At 48.4% G+C, this 20414-nt stretch overlaps 1 protein-coding gene across 11 annotated transcripts in view; it reads left to right on the top strand.

Annotated features, from left to right (window-relative positions):
• Positions 1 to 8548: 8548 nt before the first annotated feature.
• PIK3R6 (phosphoinositide-3-kinase regulatory subunit 6) overlaps positions 8549 to 20414 on the top strand; it is a 49038-nt gene continuing 37172 nt past the window's right edge. For 4 of the 11 annotated variants that reach the window (XR_004280576.1, XR_004280577.1, XM_032321289.1 and 1 more), the window contains exon 1: positions 9711 to 10251. Coding sequence is in view for 7 of the 11 variants with exons in the window: in XM_032321289.1 (XP_032177180.1) it covers positions 10239 to 10251 (13 nt within the window). In the remaining 4 variants the exon portion in view is untranslated. Of the gene's footprint in view, positions 8736 to 9582; positions 9682 to 9710; positions 10252 to 20414 lie in introns of those variants that run through there. The other 7 variants (XM_032321283.1, XM_032321287.1, XM_032321281.1 and 4 more) reach the window with 6 other exon arrangements.

Raw genomic sequence — 20414 nt, 5'->3', positions numbered from 1 at the left:
TCTCATGCAAACAGAACACTGCTCACCCACAAAATTCACATTATCTCAAGTACAACTAGAATTATCAAATTTCAAATGACTGTCATCAAAGGGAGTATATTCATCTCAAAAAGACTGAGGAAGAAAGGTATAAATCCTAAAGGACGGAGGAGGAAGGAAAGAAGGGTAAGAGTGGAAATCTATGAATTAGAAAACCAGTGTCCTAGGAGATAAGTACAAATTATCAATATCAATATCATGCATGGGAAAAAGGACATCTCTACAGATCCTATGTACACAAAATACAACAAAAGGATATTATAAATTCGCCAAAGAATCTGGCAATTTGGGTAAGATGAAGAAGTTTCGCGGAAATAGAATTTGTGAAAGAAAAGGATTTCCTGGATAAGCAAATATATATTCAAGAAATGGAGACTATTTGCTTAACTACACTGGCAGCTAGTGGTTCTTTTTTTGCTGCCCCCATACTTCCACGAATTTCAGGATATCATGGAGTTGGAACCATAGTGACTACCCCTTGCAGATTGGCTCACCCACTGAGCAGTGTGTATTTAATGTTCCTCCTTGTCTTTGCACGGCCTCACAGCTCCTTTCTTTTTGTTGCTGAATAATATCCCGTTTTACTGATGTGCCCGGTTTGCTTCTTCACTCGCAGACTGAGGACATCTTGGTCGATACCAGTTTTTGGCAATTATGAATAAAGCTGATATAAACATTCATGGCTGGGTTTTGTGCCGACATATATTTTCAGCTTGTCTGAGTAAATACCAAGGAGCACTATTGTTCCATCATATGTATATTTAGTTACGAGAGAAAAAAAAAAAAAAGCCAAGCTCTTCTGAAGTGACTGTGCAACTTTTTCATTCTTATCAAATGAATGAGAGTCCCTGTGGCTCCAATCCTCATCAGCATTTGGTGGCATCATGGTTTTTTGGATTTTATCTATTCTAATGGGTATGTAGTGATGATATCTCATTGCTGTTTTGATTTGCAAGTGCCTAGTAACTGCAAGGTTTGAGTACCTTTTCATGTGTTTTTCATGTGAATATCTTCTTTGGTGAGATATCTCTTCAGATCTTTTGCCCATTTTTAAATTGGGTTGTTTGTTTTCTTACTATTGAATTCTCAGAGCTCTTTGTATATTCTGGTTACCAGTCTTTTATCAGATACGTGTTTGACAAATATTTTCTCCTAACCTCTGGCTTGTCGTTTCATTCATCTTAACAGTGATGCCTTTTTCAGAGCAAATGGTCTTAGTTTTAATGACGTCCAATTTATTGATTTGTTCTCCTCTGGACAGTCTGGAGCTTCCTCTGTCTGGTCTTTATGTGACAGGTGCACTGGTCTGTCATCATCCTCAGACCTTTCCCTGAGGTCCCTGACATCCAAGTCGTGCCACCTCCAGGGGACCAGCTCTCCCACAATCCCTGGGGCAGGGAATGCCTACATCCCCTTCAGTCTGCTCAAAGCAGAGGCATCAGAGCTGTTTCCAGCCCCTTCGCAGAGGTGTGTGTGGACCCCACCTGCCTGGTGCTTGCCTAGGGTTTTGGACTCCCCTCCCCCACTCTCACAACCACCACCCTCTCCAGCGCTGGGATCCAGCACTGTTGCCCTAGAGGTGGTGGGTGGGGGCTTCTCCCTATTTTCCAATCCCTGGATCCCTCTATTTCTTCAGGCATGTCATCAGGGTAAAGGAAGCTGGCTATTCTGGCAGAGGCTGTCCTCCCCCACCCTCTGGGGACAGAGACAGGCAGGTGGTAGACTGTCCCTACCTGTGCCACTTCCTCTCTGTTCCCTGCAGCAGGCACACAAACGTTCCAGCTCAAACCACAGTCCCTTGTCTCGGTCTCCTCAGGCTGCCATCATGAATGCCACAGAGTGGGCAAACAAAGGGTGTTTAATCCTCACAGTCCAGAGGCTGGGACATCTGAGATGAAGGTGCTGTCAGATTCTACTTCTGGTGCAATCCCACTTCCGGCCTTGCAGATGGTTGCCTTCTCACTGTGTCTCCCTGCGGTAGAGAGAAGCAGCCCTAGCATCTCTTCCTCTTCTTAGGAGGCAGGGCTGGGGGCTCTACCCTCATGACGTCATCCAGACCCAATTACCTCCCCAAGTCCCCACCTCCTAATTACTGTCACCCTGGGGCAGCATAGGAATTAGGGGTGGACCCAAACACCCAGTCCATAACACTCCACAACTCTCAGTGGTCACTGGAAAGGTGGCTGGGGCCACACCGATCACCTGCACGTGGTGGGCCTCTCTGTACAGGGTGAGGTGCCCGTTGGAGGAATCTTAGAAACGCAGGGCTTGGAAGGCCGAGCCTCCTAGTTCTTGCAACCTGATCAGAAAAATCTCCACTGAAAGTCAAGCTAGCACAAGATGAGATATTAGCAAACACTTTATAGTACTTACTGTCCACGTGCTAAGCACTGCCCATGAGCTTTACATACCTCTGTTATCATGCTCATGCCTCCCAATAGCCCCGCGGGGTGGGTACTATTAGACCCATTTTACAGATGAGGAAACAGAGACACCAAGGAACTTGCCCAAGGTCACAGGGATAGCGGAAAGGAGAACATGGGATTCAAGCCCACATCGCTGAGTCCGAGTCCCGGCTCTTAACCACTCAGCTAGGCTGCTCCCTCAAGCCACTCATGTCAGAGCTGGGGAAAGTGAGGCCCAGAAAAGTAAAGTTCATGTAGCTCTCCAAGAGGCTTGACTTCATTGTCATGGAATTCTGCAGTTCTGGTGGTTTCAGAGTGGAAGCTAGGGTCTTGGCACACCCCCCAGGCATGGGGGTGAGTGGGAGAGTGGGTGGGGTGGGGAAGCTAAGGCCCAGGGGGTTGGCAGGGCTCCAGACAAGCCCATACCTTCCACTGCGGAGGGGGAAGCAGTCAGGAAGGTGGCCCTGTGTGGAAGTGCTCCAGGCCCAGGAGCTGGCCCCAGGGATTCCCCCAAGACCTATGAAGTGGGAGCAGCAGGAGGGGACAGAGCAGTCCCACCCCCCCACCCCCCACCCCGCACAGAGGCCTTCTCTGAGCAAAACTAATAGCAAGTTTCAAGGCGAGAGCCAGGATTGTCATTGGGGAGGAAACTGGGACCCAGACGGTAGGAGAGACCTGCGCAGCTAGAGGAAGGTTCCAACAGAGTCCAGCCAGGTCCCATGTATCTGCTCGCCTGAGTGCGTGTGCGCGTGTGCGTGAGGGGCAGACAGTTGGCACACATGATAAAGGGTTGGGGTCTTTGAGTTTTCTCAACGATCCTTGTCAACCCCCAGCCCTCCTGACGTCCAGCTTTCTTGCCCTGCTGACCTGTTCCTATTCCTAGTGGGAATTCCAGTGCAAGAACATTTCAGCGACTGTGATAGGTCTCTTCTAAAACAAGAGGCTCCAGGCTCCTTCACATTGGAGGAGCGCTCAGACCTGCTCCCCAGCTCGGTTTCTCCAGCCCCCGTCTGGCCTGAGGACAGGGGAGGTGCGGGGAGACTAGGCCCCGCCCCCAGGGCTGCCCAGAGCTCCCTCCGCCCCTGCCCGGAGGCCCCGGTGGAGTTTGGAAGGACTACAGGTGCACAGAACAGGAAAATCCTGGGGAGGGAAGTTTTCTTCTCCACCTTGGAGGCCGGTGTGTCCGAGGAGGCATGGGCTGATTTTCTCCGCATCTGGACCCATGTGCGTATGGTGCTGGGCCAGGAAATACCGACTTTGACGTTTAAGAAATTGATCCTTGGGACGCCTGGGTGGCTCAGTTGGTTAAGCCGCTGCCTTCGGCTCAGGTCATGATCCCAGCGTCCTGGGATCGAGTCCCACATCGGGCTTCCTGCTTGGCAGGGAGCCTGCTTCTCCCTCTGCCTCTGCCTGCCATTCTGTCTGCCTGTGCTTGCTCTTGCTTCTCTATGACAAATAAATAAAATCTTTAAAAAAGAAAGAAAGAAAGAAAGAAATTGATCCTTTTGTACTGATCTTCGGTGCTCTCAGGTGCTCTCGGTGCTCCGGTGCTCCGGAGGTAAACAAAGCCCGGGGAAGATCACTTTGCATAATCACCCCGGGCGGCAACACTGATTATCACGGGGTGGAGACGATACTAGGAGGGAGGGGTGCGGGGGCGGGGTGCTCCTTTTCACTCTGTATACTTCTGTAATAGGAGTGTTTTTTGTAATGAAAATGTATGTGAGTGGCTTAGTTTTTTTTATTAGAGATTTTATTTATTTACTTGACACAAAGAGTGAGAGAGGGACAGAAGAGTGGGGGGAGAAGGAGAAGCAGACTCGCCAAGACTCTGGGATCATGACCTGAGCTGAAGGAGGACGCTTAACGGACTGAGCCACCCAGGCGCCCCTTAAGTAATGTTTTGAAACACTAAAATTAAACAAAACAAAACAAAACACAAAAACACGTTGACATTACAATCGAAACTCTCTTTCCTCAAAAATAAGACTGTCTGAAAGAACAAGTGGATGGATATAGAACACAAGCCTGCTTCCTATGACGGTCCCCTGACTCGAGTCCTAATTCTACACGCACACTCACCCCACAGGACAGCCCTGCCAGAGATAAGGATGGAAATTCCCGGACACCATATTCCTCTGTCTCTCCACATCCATAGCTGAGACTACTAGCTGCTAACAGGTTCCCAAGAGAAACTGATGCCACTGATTTTGGGACCACTCATGGCGGACCACTGCTTTAAAACATGTCGTCGTCCTCTGCCCCTGCTTCTCTGGGCCGTGCTCTGAGGGCTGGAGGGAATTCTCTGGAAGCAGAGGTGCACGTCAGGTGGGTACCTGTCATGTCTTGCCTGAGTCTTCTTAGAGTGGGAATGGGAGCCCAAGAGGGTTGGCCAACCTTCTCTCTGACTTGTCCCCGCAGGTCCTCCCAGGGGAGCTGCGGGAAGCCCCTGGTTTGAGTCCCACCCCCACCACGTAGGTGAGCCATCTCCATAACTGTCCCAGGTCGGGAGATGGTTGTATACGTGAAGGAAGGTGTGTTTCCATCTGGGTACCTCTCCTGCCTTTCTCACCAACCAGACAGCCATTTGGTTTTTGGTGTTGTTCATGAGTTTTGGGGATTATAAACCTGGAGTCAGTGGTCATGATGGAGGTATAGTGCTCTAAATGCACTTTTTAAAAAATGAGCTTTTATTTGTTTATTTAAGAGAACACAAACTGGGGGAGCAGCAGGCAGAGGGAGAAGCAGACTCCCCACTGAGCAGGGAGCCCGACACTGAACTTGATCCCAGGACCCCGGAATCACCACCCAAACTGAAGCGGATGCTTAACCGACTGAGCCACCGAGGCACCCGCCCTGAATGCACTTCTAAGAGGACTTCCCTTTGTGAAAAAGTCTGAGCGGGAGGAACTAGGAGTGTGTGATTCAGAGTCACTGGGGGAGAGAAGAGAAAGCAGAAAGCAGCCCACCAGTCCAACAGCATGGCATGGACCAAGGGCGTCTGGACAATAGGATGTCCATGGGAGATTTTTAGTTTTAGTTTTTTATTTAAATTCTATTTAAGTAATATACAGTGTATTAATAGTTTCAGAGGTAGAATTTAGTGACTCATCAGTTGCATAGAACACCCAGTGCTTATTACACCACGTGCCCTCCTTAATGCCCATCACCCCATTACCCCTCTCCCCCAGCTATCTTCCCTCCAGCAACCCTCAGGTTGTTTCCTACAGTCAGGAGTCTCTTATGGTTTGTCTCCCTCTCTGCTTTCGTTTTATTTTTCCTTCCCTTCCCCTTTGTTCCTCTGTTTTGGCTCTTAACTTCCACATATGACTGGCATCAAATGCTATCCATGGAGGATTGTTAAATCACTTGCTAGAAGATATGTACAGGCTTTTGCCGTCCTTGCCCTGTAATCTTCAGGAAGATCTACATTGCTTATTGGGATTTCCTGTGGGCGGATTCCTTAGAAAATGGCAAGGGCTGATGAAGTCTGCCTTTGCTGCTTGAGCTTCCCGAGACAATTCCCACAGGTGCAGCTGGAGCGAGAGCACAGGTGACCCCGGGCGTCTTGCATCCAAAGCAAACAAGCCTGAGTGACTCCAGTGCTCAGATCCCAACTCTGGTCCCCTATCCCACTGCTGTTATCAAAAGGATTTAATGTAATGGGTTTAAAAGTTACAAATGTAACTTGCTTAAAGCTCTTGGCTGCTTAGTGATGGATAGACAATGATACAAAGTAGCTCGGTGACTAGAAGGGGCTGGAGAGGGTCTTTTTGCAACATTGGAAAAGAGACTCCACCCTAAGAAGAGCTTCTGGAGAGGCAAGACGTCCCTGGGATCAGTCAAAAGGGCAGTGCCACCTCACCCTGGTGATGGTTGGGTGGTGCAAGGGACACGTAGGGGTCCTTGGTCCTTCCTCTCTCCCTCCTCTTCACTCCTCCTTGTTCCTGGCTGCCTATCTCGAAGCTGCTCCTTGCAGAGGACAGCTCTGGCTGGGGCTGTCCATGGTCACCAGGCAGCCTGTGGCTATCACACCCAGTGTGCGGGCCAAGCAAGATGTTAGCTGTTGAAAGAGGACAGCGCGGCCACAGGAGGCCCCGTCAGCTTGTGATTTCCGATTCAGTTAGGCTGAAACTGATAAGGAGGGGGGTTGCCCACTATGGCCACACTGACTGAGGCTGCTGCTGAGTGTCGGTCATGCGGGGGTGGAGTCCCTGGTCTTTATCCTGCCCTGGACTTACTGCCCTCATTCACTCCCCCATCCATCCATTCGTTGTATTTAATGAGCCAAACAATCTCTTAAGAGTCTCTTGTCCTGGGACTGATAGGATAATGAGTAAGACCTGAGTAAGACGTAGCCTCTGCCTCCCTGGGACTTACTGGGGGAGGGTGGAGAGATGAGGCGGAACTCAAAGACATAGAATATAATTCCAGTCATGTGAGCGGGTGCAGAAAATTACATATGGCAGGGGGACTGACCCACAGAGCAAATGATTTAAAATCCTGGACTCTTTTTTTTTTTTAAATGCACTCTTCTGCAGAACCCACCCAAATCTTGGCGGAAAAAAGACCAGTCACTTCTTTTTTGCAAAGGAGAAACCCAAGTGACAGAAATCCGTCTTACTGAGAACAGGTGGGCAAGAGAATGCAATGAATCACACAAACAATCAGGAGTATATCCAGGCATTATTAGGGTTTCAGGCATGGCTGAATCCAGGCATTCAAACGGCACTGTCAACAATCAGTCTCTCTCCAGAACCATTTACCATTAGGCCGAATCAGTTGAGAGCATAGTGTCTGTGAGCTTTCCAAAGGTCTAGAAGGGTGCTGAAGATTTCCCAAAATATTGCTTGGCTTCAAAGTGTGAGGAAAAAAAAAAAAAAAAAAAGAACGTGAGGAGCTAGCCAATGGGTCAACCTCCAAGGTGGTCTGTTCCCTGGAAATGCTCCCTCCTAATTGCCAAGGTCAGCAGATGCTTTCATCAGCCTCCTCACCCGTGTCCTCTCTGCAGTCTTGGATGCCACTGACCGCCACGTCCTTAACACCCTCCCCTCCCCAAGCGTGCACGGCACTCTGCTGTTCTCCAGGCTCTTTGACTTGTGTTTTTGTTCTTTTCTGCTGGAGCCGGGAAGACTGAAAGGGACCCCACAGCACATGCTCCAGCCTGGAGCTCAGGGGCCATCTGGACCACTATGGAGCTGCAGGTGTCCAAGATTCCTGGGATGGGTCACAGTGATGGGATTAAACCTGGGCTTGGGTCCAGGGAACAATCAGGTCGAGACAGGCCTTGGGAGTTTGGCCATTCTCCTAAAGGTAACAGGGAGCCATTGAAGGCTGTACTGGGGACTTAAAGTGACCAGATTTGTGTTTCAGCACCAGAGAGGGGCCTTTGGCTGGGAGGTGGAAGCAAGATCAGGCTTCTCTGGTCATTCAGGAGGAGGACTATGGTGGCCCAATGAAGGGGTGAGAGCCATGGGGTGGAAAAAGGGGACAATTTATGACACAGGACTTGGTTCCACTTAAATGGAACAGGTGAGGGAGAAGGAGGTGTTGAGGCTGACACCTAAGTTTTTTTTTTTTTTTAAGATTTTATTTATTTATTTGACAGAGAACACAAGTAGGCAGAGAGGCAGGCAGAGAGAGAGGAGGAAGCAGGCTCCCCGCTGAGCAGAGAGCCCGATGCGGGACTTGATCCCAGGACCCTGAGATCATGACCTGAGCCGAAGGCAGCGGCTTAACCCACTGAGCCACCCAGGCGCCCGCTAAGTTTTTGATTCTGAGATGAGGAGCAGAGAGGTGGGTTTGCACAGGTTGGGGGGAAGAGAGCCTGGTTTGTCCAGGTTGAGCTGGATATGCTGGATGACCCTCTGGCTGCAGTGTCCGGGCAGGGACAGTGGGTTTGGGGTGCCTGGAGCTTGGGAAAGAGATCAGGGCTCTTCCGGGCGGTCAGCACGGGGTCAGCACGGGGCGGGGGATGTGGGGGTACTCTGTGGAGGTGCCCCCTTCCAAAGAAAGAACCCCCAGGGCTCCGGGGTGACCACAGAGCTTCTGCAGAAATCAGCTTCAGTGCAGGATGTGTTCTGGGAGGAGCTCTGAAGGCCACGGGGAAGGGGAAGGAAGAGGAGGGGACAGAACAGGGCCTGGGCGACACGGGGCCTTTCTCTGCAGAGCGGAGGCTGCCGTGGAGACTAAAGTCATCGGGGTCTCTGGTGAGGGCAGCCTCCCTGAGCCGGACCGTGGGGAGCCCGTCAGCGGAAAGACTTAGCGGAACCGAGTTCCTCCCGAAACAAGGTAGGTGCTGGCTGGGTGTAAGGTGTCCTGGGAGGAAGCCGCGGAGACGCTTATGGGAGAAGAGTGGATGGAGGGGCTGAGAGGAGGGATGTCGGCCGGGAGCCTCGAGGGGCTAAGACGCCCCTGGCTCTTCCGTAGCAAGCTTTCCGGAGAAGGGTTTCCCAGATATGGAGGCCACTAGCGGCACTGGGCCAAGTGACAATCACCTAATCCTTTTCACAAGAAGCAGGGACCCGGGACCCATGAGAGGACCTCCTTCTTTCCTCCCCGAATGCTGTAAGTGCCCATAATAGTGTAACATTTGACACACGCGGGGCGCGGCCGCGCGTACCCACCAGCAGAGGCTTCTCCCGAGCAACGGCAGGTGGGCCGGGTGTGCGTTTGATGCCTGATTCGTAGCTCGGAGATGTGAGGAGGCAAGGTGGCTAGGGCTGCAGAGCAAGCGAGCCAGGCGCCGGGTCAGGGTCAGCCTCTGGTCCCACCCGCACCCCTTCTGGGACATCCTCTGTCCGTCCTGCCCCCGGGGACGCAGGTGACCATCACGCTGGCCCGGCCACTTCTCTCCGCGCGCACGATCGTGCATCTTCTCCCCGGGCCGCGCGAGGCCAGTCTCTGTGCTCCAGCCGCTGTGGCGTCGAGTGTGGCAAGAATGACCCCCAGAAAGTAAAAGGCGTGGGGGGCCTCGGTAAGGTGAGGCGGGTTCGTGCAGGCGACCTCGGGGTGGGGTGGGGGGGGCTCTGCGTGGGGAGGCGACACGTGAGCCTGGAGGGGCAGGGAGTGTGCATAGGTGATCACAGAGCAGGGGAGGGCGTGCGGCGGGGGGGATTGTGGGAATGCGGCGGAGGGGATTGTGGAAATGTGTGGTTTGCGACTCTGGCTGTGGAAGCTGGAGCTCCTAGAGGGCTTGCAGACGGTAGATGCTCCGCGCCTTTCCTCTGAGACGTTGGTGAGCATCCTCTCATTTAGTCCTGGCAATACTACTACGAGGTTGGTGCTATTATTAGCTTTCCTTTAAAGATCGGGAAACTGAGGCACAGAGGGTCTAAGCAGTAGCCCAAGATGTCACTCACAGCAACAGAGAGCATTGGAACCCAGGCAGCCCCGCCACTTGGCCCCACAGCGCCTCCCCGGGCCCTGCCTGGGCTGGCTGTGGTGGCTGTGAACCTGGTCCCCGGGAGATTCCTCCCAGGCTCCCTGCCCTCCCCATCCCCCCCTGCCCCCGCAGAACAATGCTCTCCTTCCCTTACCCCCCACCGCCCAGACTGGCTCTCCCTCACATCCAGGTGTTTCCTCCCCGGCCAGAGGCAGACACGGCAGGGGAAACAGGCCTGCCCCATCCCCAGGGGACAGCTGGGAGCAGGGCCCCCATGTTCCCGGCGCCTCGGGAATCTAGAAAGCCCAAGTGGGCTTCACGGGCTGAGCTCTGCATTTCTGCTGTGGGTCCACTAATCACACGCTGCGAACCAAAGAACGGGGGTGTGCTGTGGGCAAGAATGACTCTCCATGGAGCACAAAGGTCAGAATGCTGGAAATAGCATCTGTCCCCCAAACTCAGGGGGATTGAGGCTGCCCTGGTGGGAGGAGAAGGAAGTGGGTCAGTGGTGGGGAGGTCCCTTCTCCCTGTGCCAGAGCGAGGACAGGTGGGCGGCAGAGCTGCCATCTTGGGAAACTCCATGTTTTCCTTCCCTGGTTGTAGACCTGGGGGGTTGGCCGCAGGGAGGGTGAGTGGGAGGTTGCATGTAAACAACAACCTGGCCCAGGGGCCAGCGATGGGGGAAGGTTGGGGTACTGGGGGTGGGCAGGGGACCGTCAGAAGCTGGGGTCTTCATTGCTGGAACACGGGCCCTGAGCCAGGCCTCCCCAGATCCTCCTCTGAGATCCCGGAGCCCGATTCCCTGAGCCCTTCCTGTAGCTAGAAGTCTTCCCCACCTTGTCCTGCACCAGCAGTGGGCTGGGAACAGCAGCGGGGAACCGGCTCCCGTTGGCTTCTTCCTGCTCCATCCCCTCCAGCCACCTCTGTGGTTCTGTGGTGGGTCCCAGGGTGTGTTTCACTCCAAGGCCATGACCAGCTGGCTTTGCACCTGCTCTGAGGACTGTTTATTGTGAATATTCTGTATTTAAGGAATGATACCTTCTGAATCCCAGCCCAGTCATTCGTCCTTTGTCTCTGATCTTGTCTCTACGTAAAGAATTGTGAAGCGCCTCAAATCTATCCCCCCCCAACTATTCAGTTAGCCAGCCACAGTTTTACCAGCGGAAAACATAAGACTGGAGAGTCCAAGACGGAGGACTTGATGACTCATGGGGCGACAAGCACATGAGAATACAGTCGGAGCATCTCAGGCTAATACGGCTCCACTCATTCCCATGCCTCTCGCAGTTTTCCACCCAGAGCTCACCTCCTCCATGAGATCTCCCTGAGCAACCTTCTAGAAACCTCACCCCCAGCCCTGGAGCCCCACATTCCACTCCCGAGCCTTGTCCTTACAGCACTGACCATCAGCTAGTATATGACTTAATTATCCAATCTATCGTCCGTCCCCTGCATGCTTGTGACACACCCAGTAAAGTCCAGTCTCTATGAGAGCAGCTGTTTTTGTCTCTTTTAAATGATTGCCCTATCCCCAGGACCTGGAACGGTGTCTCACTGTCTAGAAGGGGCTGAACGAAGTAATGAGTGAGTGAATCCATCCGTTTCCTGGGTCCCCCGTGGAAGACCTGATTTTCTTACCTGTGCCTGCGGGATAGGATCAGGCACACAGCAAGGCTCAGTAAAGGCAACACTGAAGGAGCACCAGGGGGCGGGGCAGGGTGAGAGGCAGCCCGCAAGGACGGGGGTGCTTCTTCTGCGTGGTGGGGACCCACCCCAGGCTGCTTTCCCTGCTGCCGACACCAGCTGCTAGGAATCTCCCCAACTGGTAGCAGAGGCTGGTGTATTCCTTTCCTGTGCTGTCACGTTCTTGCGGTGACTTGGGGCAGTGGGGGAGGCACTTGAGCTGATCTCTGATGTGCCCTTTGCTCCAGTAGTGGCACAAAAGCCACAATGGGACATTACAACCTGTGTTGTCCAAGGTGGGACCTGAGCTGGACCCCCATGCCCAGGTGGCAGAGGACGATGTCCTTCTCACCGCCATGCCTGGGTCCCCTTCCCCGACATGGTCATCTCCTTCGCCAGCATTCTGAGCACCAACACAGTCTTCGATTCATGTGCCATTTGTCCAACCAGTAGTACCCCCACAGACTTCTTTCTGCTCCCTGGCCTGAGAACGGTCAGGGAGGGTGACCTTGTCCTGTCTTCCTGTGAGCACCTAATACTCGTTCATTCAAAGATATTTATCGGGGGCCTTCTACTGGTATAAGCAGCGTCAGGTAATGGGGACCCAGCAGTGCATAAACAGAGTCCTGCCCTCAGGGAACATTCTAGCAGAGGCAACCAGTCCATTCACAAATGGGACTCCTTGCATGGTGCCTGGGGAAGTGGAGAGGCACTCCGTGGGTGTTTGTTGACTGACTCACATGGGCACCATTGGCAACCCCAGTGCCCAGCTCACAAATACTATCTTTTTTTTTTTTTTTGAAGATTGATTTATTTATTGGAGAGGGAGCACAAAGGCAGGGGAGGGGCAGAGAGAGAGAAAAGAGCATCTTAAGCAGCCTCCCTGCTGATCGCAGAGCTGAACACGGGGCTCAGTCCCACAACGCATGAGATCAGATCATGACCCAGCGGAAACCAAGAGTCAAACGCTTAACGGACTGAGCCACCCAGGCACCCCTGAAAAGCCATTAGCTGCTCGTGGAACATTAGGACTGGAGACGCAGTGTAACTTACAGATGGCTCACCATCTGCCTACGGGGGCCCGCAGTGGCATGAATGATGCCCCAACCAAGCTCCTGAGCACCAGGGAACACGGGTGTCTTTGCCTCTGCTCACAGGGTGGGCACAACTGTGGGCTGTTGCCATGCAGGGAAGTGGACCCCGTCTTGCCAGATCTCCCTGTTAATTCCTTTTATGTAAAAGTTGGGAGTCTGGATTTTTATATAAAATATGACTTCTTAAGAGTTGGCCACAGATTCAGATCTTCTGAATCTCCGGCTTCTTCTGGGTAGGGGAGCCAATGGCCCAGACAAGGGTTAAGGATACTGGCTTTTCACTCTAGAGTGGTTTGAATCTTCTCAATTTGCCATTGGCATGGTGGTTCATCAAAAAGTGAGTTTTATTGATCTATACTAGTCAGAGCGTGTCACTGGGGCCCTGGGGCGAATCTGGGAAATGGGTTCGTTGTCTGGAACTTGTGGACACAGGTCCCTGAGAGTGTCAGTGTGCTGATCGTGGGGCAGGCATGTGGCCACTAGGGCCACAATGCTGTCCTTAGAAAATCCTTTAAAAGTCAGGGCCCCAGTTCAAAGGGCGAGGACCGTGTCTCCCTCATTCATGTCTGAACACCCACACCCTTGCCCAATTTCTGCTGTCTGGACTGGACCGTGTTCCATAGATCCTCTGGTTTGCTTAGTAACATCAGTCATTTTGAACACTCCCAGGAACTAGGAAGAGAGCCCTGGGGCCTCTGAGCCGCCCAACTGGAGGTTCCCTGTCTGTGGAACTTCCTGCTCTTTTCCTGGATCTGTTTTCTCAGGCTTTGTTTCTGTATTTTACCTATAAGACAATCCCATGTGCTTATCTGGTTTCCCAGCCTTCTGGAAGAGCAGAGATGGCTGAGACACGGTTGCTGCCAACAGTGGGGAGCCCTTGTTGGAATTAGAACAGTCCCCTCTGAGCCGACACATTACAGCAAGTGCCTCTTCACATGGATGAATTACAAAACCTCACCCTCCCCAGCAGGCTGGATTATCAAAAGGCCAACAAAACAGTCCACCCGACGGTAGCCCCCATTCACCCACTAAGTGCAAGGTGCACCCCCACTGCTGAGACGGGACTCATACCCAAGGAGTCAGAAAGTACGAGCCATTCAGGGCAGGATGGAGGCTGCCGTCACCTGCAGACAGCCCCTGAAGTTGTTGGCATGCAACAATGATGTGCCATGAGCCCCCATGAGATTCATCAAGAAGACCATCAGAGACCTGTTTCAGTGCCAAAATGGGCAGGCTTCATTTCCTAAGAAATGCATGCCATCATGAAGTGAAGAGAGGTAATGTTGATGCATTCTGAGAATGACCGGGTTCTGCTTCTTTCTATTTCCTGTCTGAGTGTAACCTTGTCCCCTGAGGGCTCCCCCACCATCTTATTTATGGTCAACAGCCCCAAAGGACAGGAAATAGATCACAGAGGTCTGCGGAGGAGCAGGGGGGCCACAAAGCATCTCCAGCACCTGTGCAAATATTCATAAGCATCGAAGAAGTGTTTGCTGAATGAACGAGCGAGCAAATGAATGAAGAGAAAATCAGCTAAGGAGGCTTTCTGACACTGGTTGTTTACGCTTCTTACAATTTTTACTTTCTGTTAAAAACCAGCCCAGAATAGCCCCAACTTTGCACCATGAGTCCTGAGACACGCACACGTCTTTAATCTATCTCTCTCTGATTTCTTTTCCTTCGAGGATGCTCAATATTCCTTATCCGTGGATTCCTTCTGGACAGAAGCTTACCTGAGTGTTCATTTCTTTCTTTTTCACTAGTACAGAGGGTTCCCTGTGAGATTTGGAGGTGGGAGAAGAAGGGGTGCAGAGGGCAAGGGAGGTGGCCATGACCTCATCCCCCCAGCTGAGATGGAGGTCTAGCCCTGGTTTCATCATTCATTAGCCATGTGATTTTGGGCAAGATGCTTCACCTTTCTTCTACAGAATGTTAATTCATCATCTACTGGGTACCAGCACTGCCCAAGGAGTGGACATGCTGTGGTGAATAGACCCAGGAGGGCCCAGTGTTGGTGCAGCTCGTGTTCTAATGAATAGCCAAGAAAATTAATCATGACACAGGAGAACTTCTGAAACTGATAAATGCTATGAATAAAATAAAAGTGTGTGCTAGAGGATCACCTAGGGTGGGTGGTGGGGTTTATTTTAGGTAGATTGACCAGGAAAGCCTCTCTGAGGAGGCAAAATTTTAAATGAGACCTTAGTATTGAGAAGGAGCTTACTGTGGAGAAAGGTGTTCCAGGCAGAGCCGTGTGAAGGTCCTGAGGCAGGTCTGGGAAGTGTGAGTAACACAGTGAGCCAAGAGGTGAGAGCCTCGTGAGCCAGAAGGAGAGGGGGGAGAGATGAACCTGGAGAGGTCCACTGGGTCCAAATGAGGCAAGATTTAGGCAGGGTGAGGAGTGGGGTGTTATTCTAAGATCCAAGAGAAGCCATTGGAGAGCTTTAATCAAGGACTGGGGTGTAGAGAAAGAGTGGATGCAGGGGGACTTATTGGGGGATGACCATGATCTGAGCAAGAAGTGATGATAGCTTGGTCCCTGTGCATTGGGCAGAGATTATCTTTTCATTCTTAATCACAGCTAATAGAGGGGGACCTGGAAATCCCACATCCTGGGTCCCACTTGGGAAGCTTCTCTTGGCCTCTGCATCACTGGGTCTGGAGTCAGGGTCTGCCCTGTCCCCACCGTGCGGTGGCTCAGACCACCCCACGTTGCCATTTCCAGCTCCTCCCCCCAGACTGGGGACATCCTGGGGTCAGCCACATGCTCTCATCGACAGTTGGATTTTCAGGTTTGTGTGTTCACAATTCCTTCAGTTTCGATGTCTACTCTCAACCACAAAAACACACCACGAAGTCTTTTCAGAAAGAATGAGCAGCAATGAATGCTCAACACGTTCCTTCTTTGGTGGAGTTTTGGGTCCCTCATCTCCACACCAAGCTCTTTTTCAAAATTTTGTCATGAAACACTTTGACATTCTACCTGGCACTTTGGGACACCCATGTCACCTGGGGTGTGGAGGGGCTGCAGCTGAAAGAGGCCAGAGATGAGCCCCACAGGTGCCCAGGAAGAGAGGGAAGGGCAATTATTTTAATAGTTTTGTCATTTATTTTAAGTTACCCTGCTTTTAAGTTAACATACACAGAGCAGCGTGACAGGAGTCTTCCTAAGCTGGGTGGTGGGCTCAGAGGTGTCCATTTTATTTGTAGGTTTCACGACGCTCTTGGGCACAGTCTGTTCCACAATAAAAAATAAAGTCACGCATCGTCTTGGTGATAAAAATCTCAATTCCGGGGCACCTGGGTAGCTCAGTGGGTTAAGCTTCTGCTTTAGACTCGGGTCATGATCTCAGGGTCCTGGGATCGAGCCCCACATCGGGCTCTCTGCTCAGTGGAGACCTGCTTCCCCCTCTCTCTGCCTACTTGTGATAGCCCTCTGTGTTGAATAAATAAATAAAGTCTTTTTTAAAAAAAATCTCAATTTCTGTGAATTCCTAGCCACCCACCCCCAGCACCATTAATTTTCACATGTGTTCTCACCACCACCACATCTTCCTTGCAATTAATTTGTTAAAAAAGAACTGGATATGTGTCCTGTAGAGGTTCTCAGAATCTGTATTTTCCATCCTGGTTGTAGGTGTCCACGTACTCTATTTTCTGTAAATCAGCCATCCATATAGAGACTTGTTTGCTTTTAGAATACATAAAACATGCACAAGTTTTAAAAATTAAAATGGTCCGAAAAGGTGTCTATTGAAAGATCAGAGGCCTTCCCGGCCCCTTCCCTCAAGTGCGTTCCCAGAGGCAGTTAGTGTCACGTGTGTAAATGACAGGGATCTGGTTTTACAAACCTGTGAAAACACCCATCAGGTGAGGAGTGCTTTTTGTTTCTTTGTTTAGTAAATTCTAGAGTTTGGTGATAAGTATTTAAGCGTATAACCACATGGTGCCAGTTACAAATTAGGGTGTGGGCTCCTCTCTTTCTAAAAAAAATAATGTGCTTAAGAAGATTTATATACAGTGAAATGGACTGTTTTTACTATACCCTTCTATGAGTTTTTTTTTTTTTAAGATTTTATTTATTCATTTGACAGACAGAGACCACAGGTAGGCAGAGGCAGGCAGACAGAGAGGAAGGGAAGCAGGCTCCCTGCTGAGCAGAGAACCAGATGTGGGGCTCGATCCCAGGACCCTGACGTCATGATCTGAGCTGAGGGCAGAGGTTTTAACCCACTGAGCCACCCAGGCGCTCCTCCTTCTATGAGTTTTAACACATGTGTAGACTGATGTTTCCATCACCCCAATCAGGATATATATATTACGAACTGTTTAAACAATTATTTTTCCTGCTTGGGGTTATTATTTGTTTTGTTATCATGGAGTTTTGTGAATTCTTTCTATGTCCTGGATACAAGTTCTTTGTCACATTTGTGATTTGAAAATATTTTCTCCAAGTCTGTACTTTGTCTTTTCATTTTCTTCTTCTTCTTCTTTTTTTTTTTTTAAGATTTTATTTATTTATTTGACAGAGATCACAAGTAGGCAGAGAGGCAGGCAGAGAGAGAGGGAAGCAGGCTCCCCGCCAAGCAGAGAGCCCAACGCGGGGCTCAATCCCTGGATTGACCTGAGCTGAAGGCCGAGGCTTAACCCACTGAGCCACCCAGGCTCCCCTGTCTTTTCATTTCTTAAAGCTACTTTTGCAAAGCCAAAGTTTTTAATTTTGGTAAAGTCCAGTTCATCAGTTTTTCCCTTTATGGATCATGCTTTTAGTTTCATATCTAAGAATTCTCTCTAACCCAAGGTCATGAAGACTTTTCCCTGTGTTTTCTTCTAAACCTTTATAATTTTACCTTTTACATTCAGACTGTGATGCATTTTAAGTTCGCTTTGATTTGAGGTATGGAATTTAAGTTGAGGTGCTTTGTGTGTGTGTGTGTGTGTGTGTGTGTGTGTGTGTATTGATGATTGATTGATTTTTCCAGACAATTTGTTGAAAAGACTTATCCTTCCCCTTTGATTGTCTTTACAACTTTGTAAAAAATCAATTGGTTGGGGGCGCCCACGTGGTTCAGTGGGTTAAGCCTCTGCCTTTGACTCAGGACATGGTCTTGGGGTCCTGGGATCAAGCCCCACGTTGGACTCTCTGCTTGGCGGTGAGCCTGCTTCCCCCTCTCTCTCTCTGCCTGCCTCTCTGTGATCTCTGTCAAATAAATAAATAAAATCTTTTAAAATATCAATTGGTTGTTTCAATGTGTGTCTATTTCTGGACCCTCTATTCTATTCCTTGGATTTGTGTCTAGTCCTTCACTAATAATTTTATGGTTGTTTTTAAAATAGGGAGATGAGTCCTCAAATTTAAAAAAAATTTTTTTTGGCTACTTCAGTTCTTAGAAATTTTAGAATCTGCTTATCTTCTATCTGCAACAGAAATCTGCTGATATTTTTATTGGAATTACATTAAATCTATAAATCAGTTGGAAAGAAGGGACATCTCAACCATATTGGGTCTTCCAGGTCATAAACAGGGTGTGTCTCCATTTATTTCGGTGTTCTTTGATTTATTTCATCAGCATTTTGTGGTATTCGTCATACAGATCCTACAAGTGTTTTGTTAGCTCTATTTCTCTTTTTAAGTATTTCTCTCTTTTCCTTTTGGAGCTACTTTAAATGGCATTGCATTTTAAATTTTGGTTTCCAGTTGTTCCTTTCTTAGCATATAGAAATATGCCTGATGTTGTATGCTGACATTATATCCTGTGATCCTGGCAGACTCACTATTAGTTCTAGGAGATTTTTTTGGTAGATTATTAGGGATTATATATGTACACCTATTATGTGTGAATAGGGCTGTTTTATTTTCAAATAGTTTTATTTCTTCCTTCCCAATATGTACACCTCTTTTCTTTTTCTACTTTATTTTTTTTTTTTGTCTTATTACACTGGCTTCCAATAATATGTTGATTTGTTGAGTAGAAGTGGTGAGAGTGAATGTCCTTGCCTTTTCCTAATCTTTGAGGGGAACTATTCAGTTTTTAAAAAATTTTTATGTATGTTAGTTGAGAGGTATTTTTGGTCTAAGCCCTATATCAGATTAATGAAGTTCCCTTATAGTCCTAATGTATTCTAATGTATTTATCATAAAATTAAAATTTGTCAAATGTTTTTACTGCCTCAACTAATAAGAACATACGGTTTTTCTTTTTTAGTCTTTAATATAACAGATTACCCTGATTGACATTCAGATATTGAACCAGTCTTGCATCCCTGCAATAAACCCCACCAAGTTGTTATGCATTATTCTTTTTATATATTCCTTGTCTTCATTTGCTAATATTTTGCTCAGAATTTTTTTCATATATGTTTATAAAGGATATGGGTCTATTTTCTTTTCTTGTACTATTTTTGTCTGGTTTAGATATCAGGAGAATGCTAGACTCCTAAAATGAGTTGGGAAGTGTTAACCCACTTATTTTATTTTTGGGGCATATGCATTACTTAGAAATGTGTTGTTTAATATTCCAGTATTTGGAGATATCCTAATTATTTTTATGTTACTAATTTCAAGTTTAATTTCATTATGATCAGCAAACCTACTTTGTATAATTCAATTATTTTAAATTTATTGAGGTTTGTTTTATAACCAAGAGTATTGTCTATCTTGGTGAATGTTTCTTGTACACTTGAAAAGAATTCATATTCTGCTGTTGTTGTATGTAGTGGTCTATGAATGCCAGTTAAATTCAGTTGATTGATAGTATTCAATTTTTCCATATATTCAGTTAGTTGATAGTATTCAGTTTTTCCATGTCCTTCTTGATTTTCTATCTGCTGGTTCTATCAGTCACTGAGAGAGTACTGTTAAAATTTCCAGCTATAATTGTGGATTTGCCTACTTGTAATTTAGTTTCATTAATTTTTCCTTTGTGTATTTTGAAGCTCTGTTTTTAAGTGCAGAAATGTTTAGAATTGTTATAACTTCTTCATGAATTGACATTTTTATCATTATGAAATGTAATAAGAAGCTTATTCTAACAATTTTCCTTGCTCTGAAATCTACTTTGTCTCATACTAATACACCTACTTCAGCATTCTTTTGATTAATATTCAAGTAGTATATATATTTTTTTGTTCTTTTGCTTACCTATGACATTATATTTGAAGTAAATTTATTGTAATCAGCATAGAGTTGGTTCTGGTTTTTTTTTTAATGCTGACTATCTATGTCTTTTAATTAGTGTGTTTAGACTGTTTACATTTAATATAACAATTGATATATTTTTATTCAGGTCTACCACTTTATTACTCATCTTCAGTTTGTTATTTCTTAATTTTATTCCTCTGATAGAGGGAAGAAAGCATTAAGGATTCTTCCCATGCCCTTGGAACTGTAGTTCCTCTAGTCAGAGGGAAGAATTTCCCTTTTTCAGAATTTTAGGCACCTGTTTGGCCACCATGGCCAACCACTGTTGCTGCTGTTGCTATTAAAGATTGCCTGGGGGATATGGAAGGAGGAATTGCAAAATAAAAAGTAAATTCCCCCATTTCTTCAATTCTTTCGGGACCCTTTTTTTTTTTTTTTTTTTTTTAATCCTAAGACCAGAAAGAGAGGCTTTTCTTCTAGCTCTTTCTGTCTGCCCTAAGTGTGGACTTGTGAGTTTCAGGCTATCTTTGTGGTCCAGACCAGTGGATAATGGGGAGGGGGGAAGTGAAGAAAACTCGTTGCCAGATTGTTCATGAACTGGTTTTCTTCCCCATTCTGCCTGATACCATTTACTTCTCAGAATCCTCAGATAGCCATTCCATGCATAC

This window comes from Mustela erminea, chromosome 18 (genome assembly GCF_009829155.1).
Source record: "Mustela erminea isolate mMusErm1 chromosome 18, mMusErm1.Pri, whole genome shotgun sequence".
Classification (NCBI taxonomy): Eukaryota; Metazoa; Chordata; class Mammalia; order Carnivora; family Mustelidae; genus Mustela; species Mustela erminea.
This window is presented reverse-complemented; position numbering and strand designations above follow the sequence as displayed.